Source organism: Anabrus simplex, chromosome 1, assembly GCF_040414725.1.
Source record: "Anabrus simplex isolate iqAnaSimp1 chromosome 1, ASM4041472v1, whole genome shotgun sequence".
Taxonomy (NCBI): domain Eukaryota; kingdom Metazoa; phylum Arthropoda; class Insecta; order Orthoptera; family Tettigoniidae; genus Anabrus; species Anabrus simplex.
Window position 1 is genome coordinate 142,458,821 of NC_090265.1, and position 24,052 is coordinate 142,482,872.

The 24,052-nt window shown below is 37.6% G+C and overlaps 1 protein-coding gene across 3 annotated transcripts in view; it reads right to left on the reverse strand.

Annotated features, from left to right (window-relative positions):
- The window catches only part of alien (COP9 signalosome complex subunit 2 alien), a 142,289-nt gene that overhangs the window by 12,853 nt on the left and 105,384 nt on the right, over positions 1-24,052 (reverse strand). For all 3 annotated transcript variants that reach the window (XM_067157459.2, XM_067157469.2, XM_068230442.1), the window contains 2 exons: positions 23,868-24,006; positions 23,602-23,792 (listed from right to left, as the gene is read on the reverse strand). In XM_067157459.2, the coding sequence (XP_067013560.1) occupies positions 23,602-23,792; positions 23,868-24,006 (330 nt within the window). The remainder of the gene's footprint in view (positions 1-23,601; positions 23,793-23,867; positions 24,007-24,052) is intronic.

Genomic DNA, 24,052 nt, shown 5'->3' on the forward strand with positions numbered 1-24,052 from the left:
TATATTTGAGCTTGTTCCTTCCTTGTTGATGGTCATTTCCAATGGCTTGGTTTGGCTCATCTTCAGTCCAAAATTCTTGAATGTATTGTTCCATTTGTTAAGTTTGAAGAACTTCAGCTTCTGCCTCACAACATAAAAGGACATCATCAGCAAATACCAGGGTGTTTGGTTCACTGTCCATTTTCTTGATAGATTTTATGACCTTGTCCTTACTATTATGAACAGGAGTGGTGATAGAGCACTTCCTTGTTGGACACCTCTCTTTGTTTCAAAACATTTTGATCGCCCGTTGCCTACTTGGACACAGCTGTAGCACTTCTGGTATAGCATCTTGACTTTGTCAATTAAGTACTTTGACACCTTTAGATTTTCCAGACATTCCCATATCTTGTTTCGAGAAACACTATCATATGATTTTTCAATGTCCACAAATGCAAATCACAAGATTTCTTCCATATTCCCAGTACTTTTCTGTCAGCATTTTTACTGCAAAGATAAGAACCACAGTACTTTGACCTTTCCTGAACCCGTGTTGTTCTTCCTCAAGCAAAGGTTCCACTATTTTCCTAAGTCTCATTTCTATGATCTTTTCCAGCAGCTTCAGTGTGCGTGACAACAGCGTGATGCCTCTGTAATTTACACATTTCTGTCGGTTGCCCTTTTTGAACAGTGGGATAATTACTCCTTTACTCCAATCGTCTGGGATTTTGTTTCTTTCCCAAATCACTGATAACACTCTATATAGTCAATTAAAGCCCGCTACTCCAGCTGCCTTTATCATGTCTGAGCTGAGGTCATCAAAGCCTGGGGACTTCCCATTTCACATGCTCTTTAGTGCTGTTTCTACCTCAAGCCATGTTAATGTTTTTTTTTTTTTTTTTTTGGCTTTATCCACCCTACAGTCATTGGTGGTGGTGTTGCCCTCATCTCCATTTAACAGCATGTTGAAGTACTTCTTCATTTCATCCCCGATTTCTTCCTTACCAAGCTTGATAGCTGCAGTCGCTTAAGTGCGGCCAGTATCCAGTAATCAGGAGATAGTGGGTTCGAGCCCCACTGTAGGCAGCCCTGAAGATGGTTTTCCGTGGTTTCCCATTTTCACACCAGGCAAATGCCTGGCTGTACCTTAATTAAGGACACGACCGCTTCCTTCCAATTCCTAGGCCTTTCCTATCCTATCGTCGCCGTAAGACATATCTGTGTTGGTGCAACGTAAAACAAAAAAAAAAAATACAAACAAAGATCCCTTCCTCTGTTTGTATTAAACTGCCATAATCTCTGTTTCCAGTGCAAGGATGTTTATATACTCATTTCTTTTACTGTTTACTATTTTGTATAGTAGTTTCTTACTTCCTTGACAGTCTTCCTCTATCCTTGTAGTAAAGTCATCCCAGCACTTTTACAGCCAGTTTCTTTTTTCGGTATTCCTGTGCTAGATGTTCAATTTCTAATTAATTTTGTCTATCATCTGTTTTCTGTTTTTGAAGGTCTAATTTTCTTTTCAGTGTGTCGTAATGCTAATGCAATGAGCTCGCAGTTGCGATCAACAGTATTCTGTAAGAAGGAAGTCAGCTCCCAGACGAAACTATTTTTACATCGGTCTGTTTTCAGACCAACTTTGCTTTACGGGAGCGAAAGCTGGGTGGACTCAGGATATCTTATTCATAAGATAGAAGTAACAGACATGAAAGTAGCAAGAAAGATTGCTGGTACAAACGGGTGGGAACAATGGCAGGAGGGTACTCGGAATGAGGATATAAAGGCTAATTTAGGAATGAACTCGATGGATGAAGCGGTACGCATAAACTGGCTTCGGTGGTGTGGTCATGTGAAGCGAATGGAGAAGGATAGGTTACCTAGGAGAATAATGGACTCTGTTATGAAGGGTAAGAGAAGTAGAGATAGACCAAGACTATGATTGTTAGACTCAGTTTCTAATGATTTAAAGATAAGAGGTATAGAACTAAATGAGGCCACAACACTAGTTGCAAATCGAGGATTGCGGCGATGTTTAGTAAATTCTCAGGGGCTTGCAGACTGAAAGCTGAAAGGCACAACAGTCTATAATGATAACGTATGTAATGTATGTATGTATGTATGTATGTATTTCTACATTTACTGCTGTCTTCACTGGGTCATTCCACCAAGGTGTTTCCTTCTCTTTTGGTGTGGCACTTGTTTTTACGCAAATTTCTGTGGCTTCTTTTACAAGGGTTTCTTTGAATAAGGACCTTCTTCTTCTACTATCCCTTTCTTAGTTTTGGGTAATTTGGCTGTTACCCTCGCTTCGTAGTTTCCTTTCTTTTCCGCGTCCTTCAGCAGCCATGTCTTAATCTTTGGCACTTTCTTTTGTTTAAATTTTGGGCACATGGACATCTTTTAGGTCAGCTATTAATAGCCGATGATCGCTATCTAGGCACTCGCTGGGTATGACTAACATCTGTAACATGCTGACCCGCTTTTCTATCCATGATGATAAAGTCGATCATAGTCTTGAGCTTTCCATCCCAGCTGTATCTCCTTATTTTATGGCTGTCCCTCTTCTGATACCAGAAATCAATTAGGTTCTCTCCTTCAGAGTTTCTATATGAAGGTCAAAATAAAACAAATGAACTTACGGAAATAGATTAAGATAAAATAAATATAACCATTACAGTGGAAGGGATGAATAAACAATCAGATGAAATAAGAAGAGAAGATCTACAAATGTCGGATGTAGAAAAAGCTGTATTAGAAATGCAAAATGGCAAAGCTCTTGGAATAGATGACATCACGGTGGAAATGATTAAAGCTGCAGAACCTATTGGAATTCAGTGGCTGTATAGAAGAAGATAGTATGGACTGAGACACAGATTCCTGATGAGTGGACAAGGGCAATTATTGTCCTATTTTAAAAAAAGGTAATAAGGCATTTTGTGAAAACTACAGAGGAATACCATTACTATGTCATTGCATGAAGATTTATGAAAAGATAACCTCTCAAAAAATCAAGAACAAAATATATTCACAATTAAGAGAAGAACAACAAGGATATAGACCTGGAAGATCAACTATTGATGCCATATTTACAGCTAGACAAATAGTAGGAAAAAATGGGAATTTGGGGAAAGACATCACAGTTGTATTCATGCTTGTGACAGGCTTATGACACGATTAGAAGAGAAGAAATATGGCAAGGGCTGAATCGAACGGAATTGTCAACAGAAATGCAATTCAGAATAAGAAACTTGTATAACAAATGTCTAAACTGTGTTATAATAGATGGCAAAAAATCAGAACGATTTAGAATAGACAGAGGAGTTTGACAAGGAAGTGTACTTTCACTAGTGCTCTTTAATATAGTGATGGGCAACATTATGAGGAAAGTTCAGCAAGGGTCAACAGCAAATGATATGAAGCATATGCAGATGACGTATGGGAAGAAAATGAAGAAAAATTGGAAGAACTAAAAACATGGCAGAGGGCAATTGAAGAAGCAGGCATGGAAATAAGTTTAACGAAAAGTGAGGTAATTAAAATCAGTAGAGAAAACAAAAAATGAAGGATGTTAGGTGTAATGGAAAAATTCATAAAGTAGTAGTAGATGCTTTTAAATACCTAGAAAGTAAGGTAACTGGGAAAGGAAACATCAAGGAAGAAATTTTGGAGAGGATAGGAAATTGCTCAAAATTTTATTACTGTGTATCAGAAATAATTAAAAATTGGAAAGTACCTACCAAAGCAAAATAATATATATATATCATATTATTTGCCAATAATGACCTATGGATCAGAATGTTGGACTTGGACAAAAAAACAGCTGAGTAAACTACAAGTGAAAGAGATGTATTTTCTGCGAGGGATCTTGGGTAAAACAAGAAGGGACAAGATAAGAAATGAAACCATATGAAACACGCTACAGATCGACCTTCTAAAAGAAACTTTGGAGAGAAATAGGCTGAAATGGTTTGGCCACATCAAAAGAATGGGACAAGAAAGATTACCAAGAAAAGCTCTGGAATGGACAGATTCTGGAAGAAGACCAATTGGAAGACCACGAACAAGATGGAGGGATCAGGTGGAGGATGACATAAATCAGAGAGGACTACAGTGGCAGACAGTGATGAACGATAGAATGTGGGGAAAAAAGAGAAGATTGGAAGAGGCTCTGCGAACGACCTGCATAAGCAGAAAGGCATCAGGAAGAAGAAGTCAGATTACATAGAAAAACTAAACAATTCTTCAGAGACAGCACATTTTCTGTAATCAAAAGAGACCCTACACTAAAAATTCAGCATCACCTTAAACGAACATTAAAAAATGCAAATTGTCTATTAACAAAGAAAGAAATAAGTTAATTAATATGAATTCAGGCTAGTCAACTGACAAAGCACTTTTCAAAATACATAAAACTGATGTTCATATCTGACCCATCATTAATTATAGGCCCAGTCCTTTATATAAAATTTCACAGTTCATCCAACATTTCCTCAAAAGAAATTGCCATTTTTTATCTGAGAATTCCATTAAGAACACTAATGAATTGGTTGAAGAAATAAATCATGTTACTATTCAACCCAAATTTTCTCTCAATTCCTTCGATATTGTTGACATGTACCCAAGCATCCCGATTTCAAAAATTTGTCACAATATTCACAACAATTTAAATAAATAGAGTGGCCTGAGCCCACTGGCAATTCGAGATTTCATTTCTATTCTAAAAATGGTTTTGAATAACTATTATTTCACATTTGACAATACCATTTATCAGCAAAATGGGTTAGCTATGGGATCGCCAGCATCAGGCATCCTAGCTGAAATCTATCTGGATCAATTAGAACACACCAAAATTAATAATGAAAACATCTTCAATAATATTATTTTTGGAACAAGGTATGTAGATGACACTCTTGTGATCATGAACGAAAGTGCAAATCATGTCATCACCACTCTATCCAAACTTAATCACATCGACCCACATATCAAGTTTACACTAGAATCAGAGAATGATAAAAAACTCAATTATTTAGGTCTAACAATTATCAGACAACCTCGTTCATTGAGCTCCGTGATTTTTAGAAAACCAACGCAAAGCACTAACACAATCTATCAAGATTACATACACCCACATGCCCATAAATGTGCAGCACACCACAGTATGGTACACCGTGCTTTTAGCATCCCGCTGTCTAAAAAAAAAAAATTTAAAAACAAATTAAACACCACTCGCAGTTAGCTAAATTTAATGGCAACAACAGCTCCTTTATAGAGAAAATCATTAATAAACATAAACACCATCCTTCAACAACCTTAACAAAAGGAAAATCTCTCAACAATTCTTTATCTACTTTTACGTTTAATAATAAACAAGTCTACCAAATCACAAACGTATTTAAAAAGCATGATGTCAAAATAGCCTTCAAAACTTGTAACAGAAACACAAATATCTTATACAATACCAATTCTATTAATCATAGCAATAAGTTCACCAAGTCACATACAAGATACTTAGACCGTGTTAACACCCTGAAATATAACATTTCTGGCAATGGGACAGCATATGGGTGATACTAACCATACGTTCACAAATATCAACCAAGACATGAAAGTTCTCAAAGTTATAGAAAAAGGCCCCTGATCAATATTACGGAAAATTGTTTTATCCATCTGGAACAGTTTTTCAATCCTAACTTCGATATAAATGAAATTTCAGAGAAATCAAGCATTTTATTTGACCTTTTAATTCTCATCTTTACTAATCATGTCTCAGATAAAAATAATTCTTTGTTTTATAATCTCTTTAAATTCCCCTTTCAGCAGCAGTTTTTCTTTCCGCATCCTTCAGCCCCACCTCAGACACACCTTCTCTCCTTTCCCCCTCCCTCCCCCTCTCACACCCTTCTTTACCCCTTCTCCTTATCTACTCCGTTGTTTACATTGCCTGCTTCCTACAACAAGTCAGTGTTGTTCCCTATCCACTCCTTTGTTTACATGGCCTGCCTGCTTCCTCCAGCAAGTCAGTGCTTGTTCTACATCAGACATTAGAGGTGAGTCTCATAAATAATTCTTCTCCTATTTAATTTCTTTTCAGTATGTTTGTTCATTCCTAATTAAGGCTATCATTTCCACATTTACTTCTTTGCCTGAGATCCTAAGTCAACTTAAAGGCATCAAAATATGACAAGATCATAACCATAATTTTTGTTATTGTATGTATTTTAATGTTATAATTATTCCTGCAACATTGTCTTTGTCTCGTATATGTTTTTGTTATCACATAATCTGTTTAATTTTTATTTGGCTGAAGATGGCCACTAAGTGGCTGAAACTAGTCCAAAACTTTCAGCAGTGTCGAAGCTGAAGATGCTCTTGTCCTTTCCCGAAAAATATTAAAAGAAGAGCACCTGAAAAATGACTACTGTGAATTCATTTAATTAGACTCATGTTTTGGGGGGCAACTGTGGACTTAAATTTAAATGTAAGGCCGCCTGGAGATTTGTATCATTCAAGATGGATGGTCAAAGGAATTTATTCATTAAAGATGATCCTCTTATTCTCAGCTGTCCTTCAGTGTCAGTGAACTGGATGACCAACATAACATTTTTTTGTTTGTTTGTTTGTTTGTTTGTTTGTCGTAAAAATATATGCAAAGTGGCAATTTCTGAGTCCATCAGCAATTGGAGCACTTTACAATGGCTTGTGCTTTTTGAAAGAGTTAGAAGAGTATGAAAAAGTAAATGCAAGGGCCTTCAAGTGCTCTAAAGAAGTTCTGTCAGCACTTATGGTATTTAAATAGAGAGATTGTATGGTATTACTATTTGATGACAAGGTTAACAATGATGCAAAAACATGTATGTTTGAAATCTGAAGCAGGAAACTTAGGGAACGGAAAGTAGGTATACTGTTCTACCAGGTGCAGTGTCAAAACTTTTGGGTAAATTTTTTCATATATATAATTCTATCAATTTAAATTTAGCATTTTTATACAAGTTATTCAGAATATAAAAAAGTCTATATTACTGGATTACATTTTAAATCTTTTTATCATCATTTCAGGTAAGGGAATTGGCGAGTTCATTTCAGCCAGAGTTTATACATGTTGAAGTAGATACGAATAGATGACTCCGCAAATTCAAGCGCGTGGTATCAAGTTGTTTCAGATTCTAGGAGGAAAAGTGTACTAGACAAAGAAAACTTTTTAAATGATACCAAAAATAGATTTTCAGCTCTGAGGGATGTAAGAGATACGCAAGGACTTATCCATATGGGAAACAGCCAAACCGATAGCACTAACTCCGTTATGAGATGCGGCAAAGTTAGGCCTAAAATCCCACACAGTGCACCGGTGAAAGTGTCGAACATTCTTATATTTGGTGATAGCCAGGTGAGAGGAATTGCGATGGAAATCACCAATGAAAATTTTGCAGCATCGACCGTCACCTATCCTGGGGCCCCAACCAAGAAGGCACTGGAAAATACGGAGCAGGAAGCAAGAAATCTCGGAAGTCGTGAAGCAGTAGTAATAACCGGCGGGACGAACGATGTAGCTCATGCCACCACTAAGAATGTCAGTTCTCAACTTAAATGTATACTAGGTAAGTTGACTCACACCAACACATTTGTAATGAACATGCCCAAAAGACATCATTTGAGTAGAGACTCGTATGTGAACACTGAAGTGGACAAAGTTAATACAGATATGGTTAAAATTTGTAAACATTTTTGTAATACTCAGGTAATTGAATTCAGCAGTTTCGGGAGACACTGTTACACAAAACATGGCCTTCATCTAAACAAATCAGGTATACGAAAGATTGTAAATACTGTTCTCAATTGTATTAATCATAAGATATGTACTGTAAAAAAAGGCAACTTCCCTGGGTTATAATACCGACCAGGAAAACTAGTAGGAAGAACCAGCTGTACTTCAAGCTGGCTCAGTCAACTAGAAAATGAAACTCAGGAAAGTTATCCAATTGCAACAGTCAAGTTTTAGGGAGGAACGGGGTCTGAGATAGCTCTTGGTAAACTGTCAAAGTGTAGTAAATAAGCAATTAAAATTTGGTAGATTGATGGAATCTTATGAGACTGATGTGGTGATAGGAGTGGAATCGTGGCTGAGAGAAGGGGTGGGTAATAGAGAAGTATTTCCAGAAGGGTATACAGTCTATCGTAGAGACCGAGGAGATAAAATGGGAGGGGAGGATGTTTATTCTGGTGAAGGAAACTTATTGTTCACATGAATGGTTTACTGATGAACGGGATGAAATATCAGGGATAAAATTAGTTTGTGATAATATAAAGGAGGTGGAAATCGTAGAAACATACAGGCCTCGAAAACAGGAAAGATACATGGAAATATTTGAGAAAATAATAGATTATACTCGTAAAAACAATAATAATGATATGGTAATAATTGGGGGAGATCTAAATTTGCTTGAAGTTGAATGGAAAGGAGCTGCAAGTGAAGCCCATGAACAGAAACTGGCAAATAAGTTAATTTGGGAGGGAGGATTTACACAAGTAGTACAAGAACCGACTCGTCTCAATAACTTACTAGATGTATTATTGGTTAAACCATGGGAAATTGTTGATAAAACTGAGGTAATTGAAGGAATAGGAGACCATAGGGCTGTAATAATGGATGTACGACTGGTACCAAAAAGGCTTAAGCGGTCGCACAAGAGAAGAAATAGTACAGAAAAACTAAAGTTGATGAATTCGGACCTTAAATCACAATTCAGTTGTTGGATAAGTGAAGGGAGTAATGTGGATACACTCTGGGCTAAATTTAAAGGAATCACTTGGGAAGGAGAGAAGAGATTTGCACCTGTTAAAAAGTGTAAAATGATCTCAGACCCTGTTTAATATTCAAGGAAAATTTTGGGTATTCAGCCCAAAGGCTGGTTTGATCCTCTTCAGTGACACGTAGGCTATCTATGAAAACTGTTGGTGGAGCATACTAGGGAAATGAGGAGTGAGGTAATGAGACAAAATCTCTCGTAGTGCAGTGGCATTGTCGGTGGCTACCGCCTACGCAGTGGTCTCCACGGTATGCACTAGCCAGCGTTTTGGTAGGTGTGCTAGGTACCAACTGATGAGCCCAGCCTAGCACACGGGGGCGAAATGCTGGCAACCAGGAATGAGTTAGCTGGACAATTTATAATGTCCAATAACGGACCATTTATATTGGTATTATAAATTTACTCATTTGGAACAAATATTTCAGATTCCCTATGGGAATCGACATCTATATCAACTGGAGTGTGTATCGTAGAGATAGGACAGGAATGGAGGAAGAGGGAGTATTCATTCGTGTTTGTTTGTTTAGCGTTTGGCTGCACATATCAATATTAGTCAGAAAAAAAAATACGTATTTACATTATTTACAGTTTGACTTTCAAGTCGTTAATAAAGTCTATTACAGCTGGACCTGCTTCCACAAAGTCACTGAAGTTGCCACTATAGGAATATGTCGGGCAGTCATTCACTATGTGCCGTATGGTCTGTCTGGGAGCACCACAACTACATTCTGGCGAAGGTATATGTCTCCACTTGTAGAGAAGATCTGCACATCTGCCATGGTTTGTTCTTATCCTGTTCAGTGTTGACCATGTTTTCCGGGGTAGGTGAAAGCCACTTGGTGGTGTTGTGACGTCTTGCAGCTGACATGGAATGTTTTTTACTAATTCATCCTTCCAGGTTTGCAAGAGGTTGAAATTATTGTTCACCAGGTGTCTCGCTGTCTGGATGGAGGGGTTCCGCGAACGTAAACGCCTGGCTTCAGCAGCAATGATGTTCTGGTGTATTGGTAGCTGGTCGTTTGCATTTATCTTCTTATACTTCCGGAGTAAGGCGTGTTTTCGTTTAAGTTCCGCTGGTGGAATTTGACTCATTGCTGGTAACCAGAATGTAGGTGTTGATTTTACTGTGCCAGATACAATTCTAATTGCCTGATTCAATTGGGCATCGACAAGTTTGGTATAGCTGCTATTGAGCCACACTGGAGAACAGTACTCAGCTGTTGAGTAGACCAGACTGAGGGCGGTGGTGCGTAAAGTGTCAGCTGACGAACCCCATGTAGTGCCACACAGTTTCTGAAGTATGTTGATTCTAGACTTCAGTTTTTCAGCCGTTTTCTTCAGGTGTTTCTTGAAGGAGAGGGTTCTATCTAATGTGATTCCCAGATAGTTTGCTTCATTGGTGTGGGTCAAGAGATTTTTACCCAGGTACACTTCTAGTTCACGATTAGCTAGCTTATTGCATAAGTGGAAACATGTCACTGTAGTTTTGTTTGGATTTGGCTTCAGTCTCCATTTTCAGAAGTATTCTTCAAGAGTGCATAAGTCAGTAGTTAGGGTATGTTCTGTGTTTTCGATCTGTCTATCCTGAATAGCAATTGCCCAGTCATCTGCATAACCAAACTCTCTTGATATGGTTGCAGGCATGGCAGAGATATAGAGGCTGAAGAGAAGTGGGGCCAAGACAGAGCCTTGAGGCAGCCCATTGTCAAGTTTCTTCTTATTACTGGTGGTGTTTCCCAAAATTACTTGGAATCTGCAATTCGTTAACATGTTATCACACTTCATTCTGGTGAAAGAAGAATTTGTAAGCTAGGAAAAAGTTAAAGATGACATACATGAAATTCTAGGGGTATGGCTCCTAAAGAAAATAGGCAACTTGATGTCTTTGGAGTGCACAGACCGGGAAAGGGTAGCGCTGACACTGATTCCGAATTATTTGATAAGATAATCAAGTATATGGGAAACAACATGGAAAGGAATTTAGCGGAAGATCTGAATTTACCAAATGTCAATTGGGAAGGTAATGCGAACAATAGGAAGCATGGCCAACAAATGGCAAATAAGTTAATATGGAAAGGACAGCTGATTCAGGAAGTGATGGAACCAACTAGAGGAAAAAATATCCTGGACGTGGTGCTGATAAAACCAATTAGCTCTATAGAGAAACCAAAGTAATAGATGGTATTAATGATCATGAAGCTGTTTTTGTCGTAGTTAAAAATAAATGTGATAGAAAGGAAGGTCTTTAAAGTAGGACTATTAGACAGTGCCATATGGCTGATAAAGCAGGCATGATGCAGTTTTTAAAAAGTAACTATGATCGGAGGAAAACGGTAAATAAAAATGTAAACTCACTCTGGGATGGGTTTAAAGCAATTTTTGAGGAATGTGAAAATATGTTTGTACCTTTAAAGGTAGTAATAAGGAACGGTAAAGACCCACCTTATTATAATAAAGAAATAAAGAGACTAAGGAGGTGGTGCAGACTGGAAATAAACAGAGCTAGAAATGGCTATGGAGGATAACAAATATATTGGTAAATGATCTGCCTAGTCAATACTATTTATTAATTTTATTTACCTTTCACCTCAATATTATGTCTAGTACAGGTTTCGAGAATATATATGCATTCTTCACCTAGTGAATTAAAATTCCAGTATACAATAAGACCTAGTAAAAGAGGGGAGCCCCCATTAAGAAATCTAAAACTATGACCATTACAATGTAATATTTAAAAAATTTGAAGGATAAAGACATCTTGTCACGTACAATAAAACACAATATGATAATGATATTGTATAAGCTTTTGGGCTTGTGCCGTGTCAAGAAAATAAGACGAAATTCTTAACGTTTCGCAGAAAACTGTGCTCTGTGTCCTCAGAAGAATTCTTGACTGTCCACGAGAAAGGCTTCTTAAACAATGACACTTTTGAATTTGGAACGTTATAATAGAAGTAGAAGTGGAAATGGTACGTTCATTCATCAACAGATGGCCCCTAGGACGTGGCACAACGCTAGCGTAGGAAGCGGAAGCTGACCGAACCATCACAATCAGACTAAGTGGTTCACATAACGTGTTTCCATAACATATGACAGGTGTAAGACATAAGCCTGGAATGAAACATCTGGTGACGAGGAACGTAAGAATTTGGAAAACACCGAGACGAAATAACAATAGTGAAGGGGCAGGGAAGGGAGCTACGTACGTAATTTCTTAATGGCTGGCAACCAGATATTACTTAATTGATAGCCGGTGTCCCTGTTGGTATTGTTAGGATTACTACGTATTTCCACAGCTTCCGATATAATCCTGGACCTGTTATGTCTAGTGTGGGTAAGAGCTCGAGCATCTTGGAACATGACATCATGACCCGACGATAGAGCATGCTCAGCTATTGCCGATTTGTCAGGTTGGTTGAGACGAATATTACGTTCATGTTCTTTGATACGGGTACCAATGGACCGGCATGTTTGGCCGATGTATACTTTACCGCACGTACAGGGAATTTCGTATAACCCAGGATGTAAAAGTGAGGACAATTTGTCCTTGGTTTCACTCAGACTGTGAGCAATTTTAGTGGTGGTGTCAAACACCAACCATAACCCTTCAACCTAATGCACTTTTGGCAAGTTCGATGTGGAGTCCTTGTTCACTAAAATGCCGATTGACTCAGTCATGTCTCTCATTGAATACCTGTTCCCTGAGGACATTACTAAGCTATTTTACCACTGCATGATGTCCAGCTATTTCTTGTGGGGTGAGAATGTTTACGGACAGACTGACGGAGTGGCTATGGGAAGTCCACTTTCGCCCGTAGTAGCTAATTTCTTTATGGAGCATTTTGAGGAGGAGGCTATTGCTTCGGCGCCCGTCAAGCCTATGATATGGTGGAGGTATGATGATGATGTATTTGTGATCTGGACAGAAGGTCCTGAGAAACTTCATCTATTTCTAGACCACCTAAATCAGCAACATCCGTCAATAAAATTCACTATGGAGATGGAGTTGGACGGATGACTTCCTTTCTTGGATGTTCTAGTAAGAAAGAAACCGAACGGCTCGTTAGGACATACCGTCTATCGTAAGCCTACCCACACAAATCGCTATCTTCATGCAGATTCTCACCACCATCCAGCACAAAAACAAGGCATCCTCACGACACTCGCCAAGAGGGCGAGACAAATTTGTAAGCCATCACATATCCGGACGAAGATGGACACGCTCACGTCGTGTTTAAGGGTAATGGTTACAGCGATTTGCAGATTCATAGAGCCCTACATCCCAGAGAAACGACCAAGCAAATCTCACAGAAGGAAGAAGTGAAGGGAACTGCCTACTTGCCTTACATTCAAAACACCACAGATCGAATTGCCAAGGTCCTCCGCAAACACAATATAAAAACCGTGTTTGGCACCGCCACTAAAATTGCTCACAGTTCGAGTAAAACCACGGACAAATTGTCCCCACTTTTACATCCTGGGGTATATGAAATCCCTGTACGTGCGATAAAGTATACATTGGCCAAACATGCCGGTCCATTGGTACCTGTATCAAAGAACATGAACGTAATATTCATCTCAACCAACCTGACAAATCGGCAATAGCTGCGCATGCTCTATCGTCGGGTCATGATGTCATGTTCGAAGATACTCGAGCTCTTACCCACACTAGACACAACAGGTCCAGGATTATACGGGAAGCTGTGGAAATACGTAGTAATCCTAACAATTTCAACAGGGACACCGGCTATCAATTAAGTAATACCTGGTTGCCAGCCATTAAGAAATTACGTACGTAGCTCCCTTCCCTGCCCCTTCACTATTGTTATTTCGTCTCCGTGTTTTCCAAATTCTTACATTCCTCGTCGCCAGATGTTTCATTCCAGGCTAATGTCTATGTCTTACACTTGTCATATGTTACGCAAACACGTATTGTGAACCGCTTAGTCTGATTGCGATGGTTCGGTCAGCTTCTGCTTCCTACGCTAGCGTTGTGCCACGTCCTAGGAGCCATCTGGTGATGAATGAACGTACCATGTTCACTTCTACTTCTATTATAACGTTCCAAATTCGAAAGTGTCATTGTTTAAGAAGCCTTTCTCGTGGACAGTCAAGAATTCTTCTGAGGATGCAGAGCACAGTTTTCTGCAAAACTGTTAAGAATTTCGCCTTATTTTCTTGACACGGCACAAGCCCAAAAGCCTATACAATATCATGTCTATAAGTACGGGCCGTGAAAGCATTAACGGCAACAATATGATAATATCTGTTTGAATTAAAATGTTGAGTACAGCGTCTTGTTGTGATGTGAGTTCACAGTATCCTTGATGTTGCAATGTTATCTTGTAAAGTTCAAATGGAGTGGTATTAAGAATAAAATGAGATTGCACTAAAACTTGTAGTCCTGCCGATACCCTCCGTTAATGGGTGTGTTATGCAGCCAGTTTGAAATAAAGTTAAAATGGTCAGTAAGAAGGAAAGGAAATAGAAATTAACTGAAAGACTACAACATGAACAAAATGAGAATACAACGCGCAAAAATATTAAAACTTACCAATATAATGATATAAATAGTGTGTGTGGCATGCATCTATTGAGGAGATATAAAAGCAACTGGGGTTGTACGGTGACTGATTATGGAGTTGCAGTGGGATGCACGGTGAATGGAAAGAGGGGTGGAGAGTACTGCCCCTGATGCCATCGTGATACTTCCCCCCTTAACGCGCTTTTCCTCATTCTCTTTTGCCCTTTTTGTAGGGTATTGGGTCACCAATTTAAACAACTGGTTGTCCTCTGCCATGTGCTCGTTAAGGCTATTTTCACTATCAAATTTTTGTAACTTGTAAATTTCTAACTTCTCAAGGGCATTCATTTGTTTACCTTTGTTCAACGGATGTAATAAAACCATGTCCCGTTCAATATTATTGAAATGGTGATTGTTTTCGTGCATGTGCTCGCACATTGCAGAATATCTAGAATGTCTTTGTGCATTCACATGCTCTTTATACCGTACCAACTCACTTCTACCCAACTGTCCGACATACTTTTTTTCGTAGTTTTGGCAAGACAATTTGTATACTCCTGATTTACTGAACCTACTGTTGCTGTTTACGCTATTCGAATTGAACAAACTTTTTTATTATTATTATAATCATCATCATCATCATCATCTGTCCTGAAGGATACATGGATATTGTGTTTCCTGAAGAGTTTAACCAAGCCGTATGATTGTTTATTAATATAAGTGAATGTAGCAAATTTCTTCTTTTCTTTCTTATTTACCAGTAGAGTGTTAGGTCTATTCATGACCTTACTCTTTATCCTATTGACATAGCTTGTAGGGTACCCATTTCTTCTGGCAATATCGTGGATGATTCATATCTTTATTAAAATCATTTTTGTCTAGTGGTGTTCTTACTGCTCTATTGATCAAACTATAAAATGCCACTTTCTTGTGTTCTCCCGGGTGGTTTGGGTCTTTCCTGACAATAACATCTGTATGTGTAGGTTTTCTGAATACTTGGTAAACCAGGTTTTTATTGCCTCTATTTACTATTACATCTAGGTAGTTTGGACTTTTATTATCTTCCAATTCTATTGTAAACGATGTAACCACTAGACGAATCACATTCTTTACCCGATACCTCCATTTTTTACTCGTCGTTGGGCAGCCTAGTTTGACGAAATGGAGTCGCTCAGCGGATACCTCAGGGTTTTCTTATGGCAAGTAAGACATGTAATCTTACTTTAGAATTCGCTTTACGTGAGTTAAAGAGAATCCCAACTCACGGGTGACACCTATCGTTACTCACGACATAATAATAATCATCGCCGACAACCTTAAGAGTATTGACTTCGAGAGAACTTACCATGGTTAAATGAACACTTAATTACACGGTACCTTTCTTAGCCATTGATTAACTTACGAACTAGACAGTAATTAAAGAATTCATGACACCAGCAATTATAAAAAATAAAAATAAAAGATATTTATTAATAAAATATTAAGTTATTAAATTTCCATATTATGCGATGCATTATTTAAAATTGACTGAAAATAAGTGTGAGAATGAGTTAGCGCTGGCTCGCAAAATAAATGAAAAATAATATTCAGTATTTTAAAATATTAAAATGATCAGTTCCTTTGTGAAGTAGAAGTTCAATATTTACACATTTACAATAGATCACTGGACACATTTGAGGTCCACCTCGCAATTGGAATGTAAGTATAACATCGACACAATTAACTAGTTCTGTTAATTCACTTTCTTTAGTCTGATTAAACCAGTCTCACTTGGATACAATATCCAGTCGTAATGCATTTCAAATACACTAATAAGTTAAGTCTGACTAAATTAACATACATGTAAATTAAGCCTGAATAAATCAAAGGAAATCGAAAATAGATCTAAAGAAATCAAGATATTTTTTGAGTGAAATCCGAAGTCATGATTTTGTTGCAACGATCTTGTTGTGCGTGGATAACTACTTACGAACTAAGGCATTCTTTCCTAGTGCCTGGTAAATGCGGCTCCTACTCTAGCCTTTCCCTAGCTGAAGTTCGTTACAGAAATATACGTTCTAACGGAGAATATTAATCGATCTAGCTATCTATCTAATTTCAACATAATTCTTGGCTGTAATACACATGTCCTTTTAGGTTCAATGTCCCTTTCTTTAGTTATATTCCAATAACATTCAACTACAATGCAAGCTACTTTTCTCTTATGCAGTTACTATGAAGCGCTATGCTGCAAGGTTTAGAAAACATTATTTCATATACATTGGTGTGTCGAAATGCATCTGGTTAACTACAGCTATTCAAAGTATCGTAATATTCTAATGTTCATTATAATCATCTACACTGACATACGATTACGTCACGAGCATACATCTATACTAATAAATCCAGTTCGTACCTTGGCTTGTGTAGCTCCAGCGGTGGGGGCACTCTTACGCAAATAAATCATAAAATAAACTTGTAGTGTGGCATGACTTAACTTGCAGGTACACGATGGTCCTGCATCGCGTAAAAACATCTCATATCACTATATATATAACTCAAATCTTTCATCCAATTACCATAATCATATTCTTATTACAACATCCATTTAATATTAACACCGTAGCCTCCATAATAATATATCGCGTTCCCAACTTCACGACTACGTTAAAATACCACACAGTTTCTTAATAATATTTACAAATCGCAGATTCTCATAACCTACGGACGAGTTCAATGCCCTTTCTATGAACCAAACAATGCGTAATTCCATTTGTTTCTTTCTACACCGCGCACAACCATTCGTGACGTCAACTTTAAGCATTACTTCAATGAAATCTCTATAATCTCCCAGTATGTCATTTCAATCAGCTGTTTCACATTTCTCTTCAAACCTCACACTTCCTACAAGTATTCTGGTCGATATAGCATAAACTATTGCTATATTACTAAATCGTAACTACGAACTTAATTATCTCACACATCGTTGGTAATCCTCACTTGCATTGTCATATTTATCGGTCTACAATTAGCCCATCGGCACATACCTAAGGTACATGTGTAGGCAAACCAAAAATTATGCAATAAAATATTATGAATGACTTAGCTCGCTCATGGTTGTCCCTGGTCCAGCTGTTCCGTTCCCAAATGTATGTGGTTGGGTCTTCGGTTCGGTCACGGGTTAGACATCTGGTACGTCATCCGCTCCTTCGTTCTGGAAGTACTATCTGGATTCCTGTTGCCTTCCTTCGTCATGGCTCGGTCAGATGGTTACCCGTCGCCTTCCTCGTCATTGCCTGGTCGTATGGTAAGATGAATTGTTCCCAGGTTGGTCCATCATGTGAATTTAGCACATCATCTTGATCATCTTCTTGTCAGTCTCAAAGTTGAAGATTATATTGCAGTATACAGCCATTTATGCTATTCTTCTCTGACGTCTTTAATCCTTAATTTTATTTATTTTTCTTTTTCTTTGTAGCTCTTCGACGTATCCGCAATTTCGTATGTAACGACTTCAGTACGTCTATTTTCGATTGAACTGCTTTTGAATCTCGACGAAAACTTATTCCTTTGCAAAGGAGCACATGGCAGAGGACAACCAGTTGTTTAAATTGGTGACCCAATACCCTACAAAGAGGGCAAAAGAGAATGAGGAAAAGCGCGTTAAGGGGGGAAGTATCACGATGGCATCAGGGGCGGTACTCTCCACCCCTCTTTCCATTCACCGCGCATCCCACTGCAACTCCGTAACCAGTCACCGTACAACCCCAGTTGCTTTTATATCTCCTCAATAGATGCATGCCACACACACTATTTATATCATTATATTGGTAAGTTTTAATATTTTTGCGCGTTGTATTCTCATTTTGTTCATGTTGTAGTCTTTCAGTTAATTTCTATTTCCTTTCCTTCTTACTGACCATTTTAACTTTATTTCAAACTGGCTGCATAACACACCCATTAACGGAGGGTATCGGCAGGACTACAAGTTTTAGTGCAATCTCATTTTATTCTTAATACCACTCCATTTGAACTTTACAAGATAACATTGCAACATCAAGGATACTGTGAACTCACATCACAACAAGACGCTGTGCTCAACATTTTAATTCAAACAGACATCATAATATTGTGTTTTATTGTACTTGACAAGATAGAATTTAATTCCATGTCTTTATCCTTCAAATTTTTTTAAATGTTACATTGTAATGGTCATAGTTTTAGATTTCTTAATGGGGGCCCCCCTCTTACTAGGTCTTATTGTATACTGGAATTTTAATTCACTAGTTGAAGAAGAGAATGCATTGCATATATATTCTCGAAACATGTACTAGACATAATGTTGAAAGGTAAATAAAATTAATAAATAGTATTGACTAGGCGGAGCATTTACCAATATATTTGTTGTGATTAAGTCAATACGGATCCAATACCGGCCACTATGGTCAAGATTATTAATAGTGGCTGTGGAAGTATGGAGAAATTGAAGGAACTTGCTAGGAAATTGAATCTAGCACAGAAGTCAGCTAAGGATAACATGATGGCAAGCATAATTGGCAGTCATACAAATTTCAGTGAAAAATGGAAGGGTATGTAGAGGTACCTTAAGACAGAAACAGGTTCATTCCAGGAATCATTAATGAACAAGGGGAGTATGTATGTGAGGATCTTCAAAAGGCAGCAGTAAGTAAAGATAATGTCCAGATAGAGGAGGTGACTAATACTAAAAAGTATCAAAACTTACCTGTGATAACAATGACATTTACAATAAGATACAAAAGTTGAAAACTAGAAAAGCAACTGTAATTGATAAGATTTCTGGGTATATACCAAAGACAATGGGTTGGGATATAGCTCCATATCTGAAGTACTTATTTGATTATTGTTTGCATGAAGGAGCTATACGAAATGAATGGTGAGTTGCTATAGTAGCCCCTGTGTATAAAGGAAAGGGTGACAGACAAAGCTGAAAATTACAGGCCAGTAAGTTTGACATGCTTTGCATGTAAGCTTTGGGAAGCATTCTTTCTGATTATATTAGACATGTTTGCAAAATTAATAACTAATTCGATAGAAGGCAGTTCAGGTTTAGGATAGGTTATTCCACTGAAGCTCAACTTGTAGGATTCCAGCAAGATAAAACAGATATCTTGGATTCAGGAGGTCAAATATACTGTATCACGATTGACCTATCTAAAGCATTTGATAAGGTGCTAAGTCAGGTTGTGAGTTTTACAAATAAAAGTCCTCTCTGTTTTAATTACTGCATTGATGGGATGAAGGTTCCTTTTGGGAATCATTGTAAGTATCTAAGTGTTAATATAAGGAAAGATCTTCATTGGGATAATCACACAAATGTGATCTCTGCAAAGGTTATATTGGTGTTTAGGGGTTGTAGTAAGGATGTAAAGAAGAGGGCATGTAAGTGATGAGACCCCAACTGGAGTATGGATCCAGTGTATGGGAGCCTCACCAGTATTACTTGATTCATGAACTGGAAAAAAATCCAAAGAAAAGCAGCTCGATTTGTTCTGGGTGATTTCCGACAAAAGAGTAGCGCTACAAAAATGATGCAAAGTTTGGGCTGGGAAGACTTGAGGGAAAGACGACGAGGTGCTAGACTACGTGGTATGTTCTGAGTTGTCAGCGGGGAGATGGCGTGGAATGACATTAATAGACGAATAAGTTTTGTGTGGTGTCTTTAATAGTAGGAAAGATCACATTATGAAGATAAAGTTGGAATTCAAGAGGACAAATTGCAGGCAAATATTCTATTATAGGAAGGGGAGTTGGGGATTGGAATAACTTACCAAGGGAGATGTTCAATAAATTTCCAATTTCTTTGATATCATTTAAGAAAAGGCTAGGAAACAACAGATAGGGAATCTGCCACCTGGGCGACTGCTCTAACTGCAGATCAGTATTGCCTGACTGAAAAGAGTTTACAGCAATAAAGAAAAGAAATGTTAGAGGTCATTCGACCTGTGCAGGTTATTGTAAATAAATAATTTTTGTGGATTGTGAATCAATTAATTCCATCTATGGAGATTTGACAGCGGCTCTGGTTAAGACACAGCAGGTCATTATGCTTGTTAGGTAAAAAAAAAAAAAAAAGCAACATTAATTTAAATCTTACAGCAGTTGTATAGTATTATTTGAAGTAATTCCACATACTGTGTATATAATTATGTTTGTAAGTACAGATGATATGAGTAGAATTTTGTAAATATTTTAAATTTATTAAGGATGAGCTGTGTGTTAAATAGAACAATTGTTAGTGTAAATTGTATAATATTGTAGTTTAGGAAAAAGACGTCTTCTTTTGTTAATTTAAAATTTCGTGCTTGATAATAATGTATTTCTGTGTACCATTTGCCACCAAGGTGGACACCTCATTTGCAAATAAAGCGATTTTGATTTGATTTTTTGCAAAATGATATGCCAAATGTTTCTCATATATATAGACTGTAATGCCTTTCAGTGTTCTGTTTACAAGCCTTTAAATGAGCTAACTGGCCTCCAGAATCCCAATATGCAACCTGTAGAGTGACCTCTTCTAGTTATTCATCTTTGACTATGAAATCACTAAAATCCAAGTGTAACTAATCCAGATGAATGCTGCTGAAGCACTTCTGATCTTAGCTATTGAAAGGTACCATATCTAAAGATGATGTTTAATATAATACTTTCTAATTTTAAACAAGTTTTCTGAAATCCAACAAATTTCACTCGTCAAGTTGTATCAACTTTTACAAAACCTATGACAGTCAACCTAATGGTAGAACCATAACCTGAAATAGAGCAGCAATACAACTTCTGATTAATTACAGATACAGATTTTAACCAACTCGTGTTTTAAACTTTGAAATTAACCTGTTAAACATCAGTTTACAAAGATTCTAATAGCCAAAATCATGAGGAATCGACTGCATTCAACTGTACGTTATAATTTCAAAACAGCATCCAAATTTATGTTTCTATACTAATTGTCAATGGAGGTGAGTTTTCGCAGTGCACACACATTATCCATCCTTTGGTGACGCATCTTTCAGTGTACCCATATCCTCAACATTTAATGTAAATTTTAAATTTCAGTTTTTCAACTGATTGAAATTGTTGCAATGCTGACAAACTGTTTGACAATTAACTAATGATTAATTTAGTGATATACATAATCTTCAACTACTGTTTCAAAAATTTTATCGAATTCTAGACATATTTTTGAAGACAATAATATCCTTAATATATGTCTAATTTATTTATTTCATATGGCAAAAATTCATGTTTCCTCTATTTGCTGGGATATCCGCAAGAACATTTCTTTTGGTCCAGCAGCCAATGTTGTTGCTTACTTAGCACCACCTGGGGGATATGTGTAGGGCACGTTAAGGTTATACCTATGAATGTAAAGCAACGATGTCCATAGCCAACCTATAGTTGCTCAAAGTGATCACCATTTGCCTTCACACAATCTCCAAGTATCTGTGGGCACTTGTCAGTGATGTGCAGAGCCTTGAATAGAAAATCCGCCAATGCCTTCACCAACAATCATTTAAAGCTATCGATATTGGGTATGTCTTCTTACATACCACTCCCTCAAGTATGGCCCACAATTTGTAGTCCAGCAGATTAACGTCACAGCAGCTGCTGAGCCAATCTGCTGGTGAGAAGTCAGGCACATTGCCCTGAAGCCACTCCTGTGTCATTCTTGCCTTGTGTGCTGGAAGTGAATCCTGCTGGAAGCTCCACTGTTGGTTTCTGAACAGGGTATTGCTCAGAGGCTTCACAATAGTCTCCAAAATGTACCCTGGTACACTTGGGCAGAAATTTTTACCCTCTTTTCACAGAAATGGAGCTCTATAATACCACCGTAGACCACTCCCTACCAAACCATGACTGAAGCAGGAAGATGAGCCCTCAGGGTACTATGAGCTTTCTCATGAGTTTCTCGTGAGTTGGAAACATATACCCAGTCATTCTGGTGGTTGAAGGATTCCTCAATGCTGAAAATCTTTTTCAGCTGTAAAAGGAATCCTCTTGTGACCAATGTGGGTGTAATGCCAAAGCAGACATTCTGATCTGAGCTGCTTCTGAAGCTTTGGCTGTAAAATGAGGAAGCAACATGTACTGCCTTGATAAGCCCTAACATTCCAGGTCACTTTGAGCATATGTGGCATCGAAATGTTTCAAATGTTCAGCTTCCTCGCCATGATTGATTGCTTTCAGACAGGATTTCTCTGAATATGAGCTGCTACTGCAGTATCTAGCTTCGTGGTCCTTACAATGTGTGGGCAAACCTGCCTCAGGTGGTCATTAACAGTCCCGTCTCAATGAACTGCTGCATGGTCCAGTAAACAAACATTCCACTTATCTTAAGCTTTTCAAGAGTTGTTTAAATGACTGAAGCTAATATCCCAGCCCTACGAAGAGCTATTACCGCCGAACAATTTTCATAATCAGTCCACTCCATTGCCAACACTTCCAAAAAAACTTTCTATTCTACTGCTCAACTCAGACCAACACTCCTAATATGTTTTGCAAGGATGGTATCTGGCCTTGAAAACTGGTTGTACAATCTTTGTTAAAATTTTGAAACGCTCCTTATGATGAGATTAGGTATAGAGAGATACGAACTCTCTCTATATGACTTAATACGTTTTGTTCCTTTCCAGTACTAACAAACTAATTTATATTTGCAATAACAAAAAATTCCAACCAAGAATACTTTTTTGATTCAAGCTTTCAGTTCTACGTTTTTTGAAAATAACATTAAAAAGTAAGTCCGTGACACTGCAGATGCCATTCATTATTGGTTGTTATTTTCAGTTACAATTGCAACTCGAACAACTAAAACACAACATTATGGACAAAATTCAAAACAACTGCTATCGTCTTACACATAGCCGTGTTGGATCATGGATCATATTTGTTACAACACGCAAATGAACTCTGGAAGTATTTTCAAGCGTTGACTTCACTCTGCAATTACTCAGGATTGAATCAACGTATTACACTGTAACAAACACCATCATCAATCTTTCCTTTTCCCCTGCTTTCAATTGTACTAAAGATAATAGGGGGTTTACATTTAAAAATACATACCTTTGTGTTGAAAATTATACTTCCATACATTTTTAAATTAATTGTACCACTAATTTCATGAGCCTCTATCCTAAAGTTCTGCCTGTGAAAGTTTTTTTCCTTGTTTAAAAAATATTGCCAGTGGTAATATTATGTGACTCACCCTGTATGATTAGATGATTATTTCATATATATTCATAAAAGTGAGACTTTCAAAGAGAATAAAAATCTTACCTTCAATGTGCTCCCGGATAAAAGGATCATCCATTATATTCCTCCTGTTTTGTTTCAGAATTGTTTCGAATTCATTAATATCATTGTTCTGATAAGAAGAAACTAGGTTTGTCATGGCCAAGATTTCAGGATCATTTTTGTAAGGTTTGGCTTCCTGAGAGTCGAATGGGTTAATTCCTGACTTCATTAGCCTGGAAATATAAAATTTACAGTTTCAATCCGAAAACAAAATCTCATCCATTAAATTATCTAGAATATCAACTTACATGTTTGCTAGTACGAGGTACTTTAGACATGTTGTACGTCGTGGACTACCCGATTCATCATAGTTCTTAAAAGCCTCAAAGAAGTCGGTATGTGCCTTTTCAAATTCTCCTTCTCTAAGGTGCATCTTACCACCACATTCTGCAAACAATTAAAATATCATTCTTCCTCAAAATAGTGAAGACAA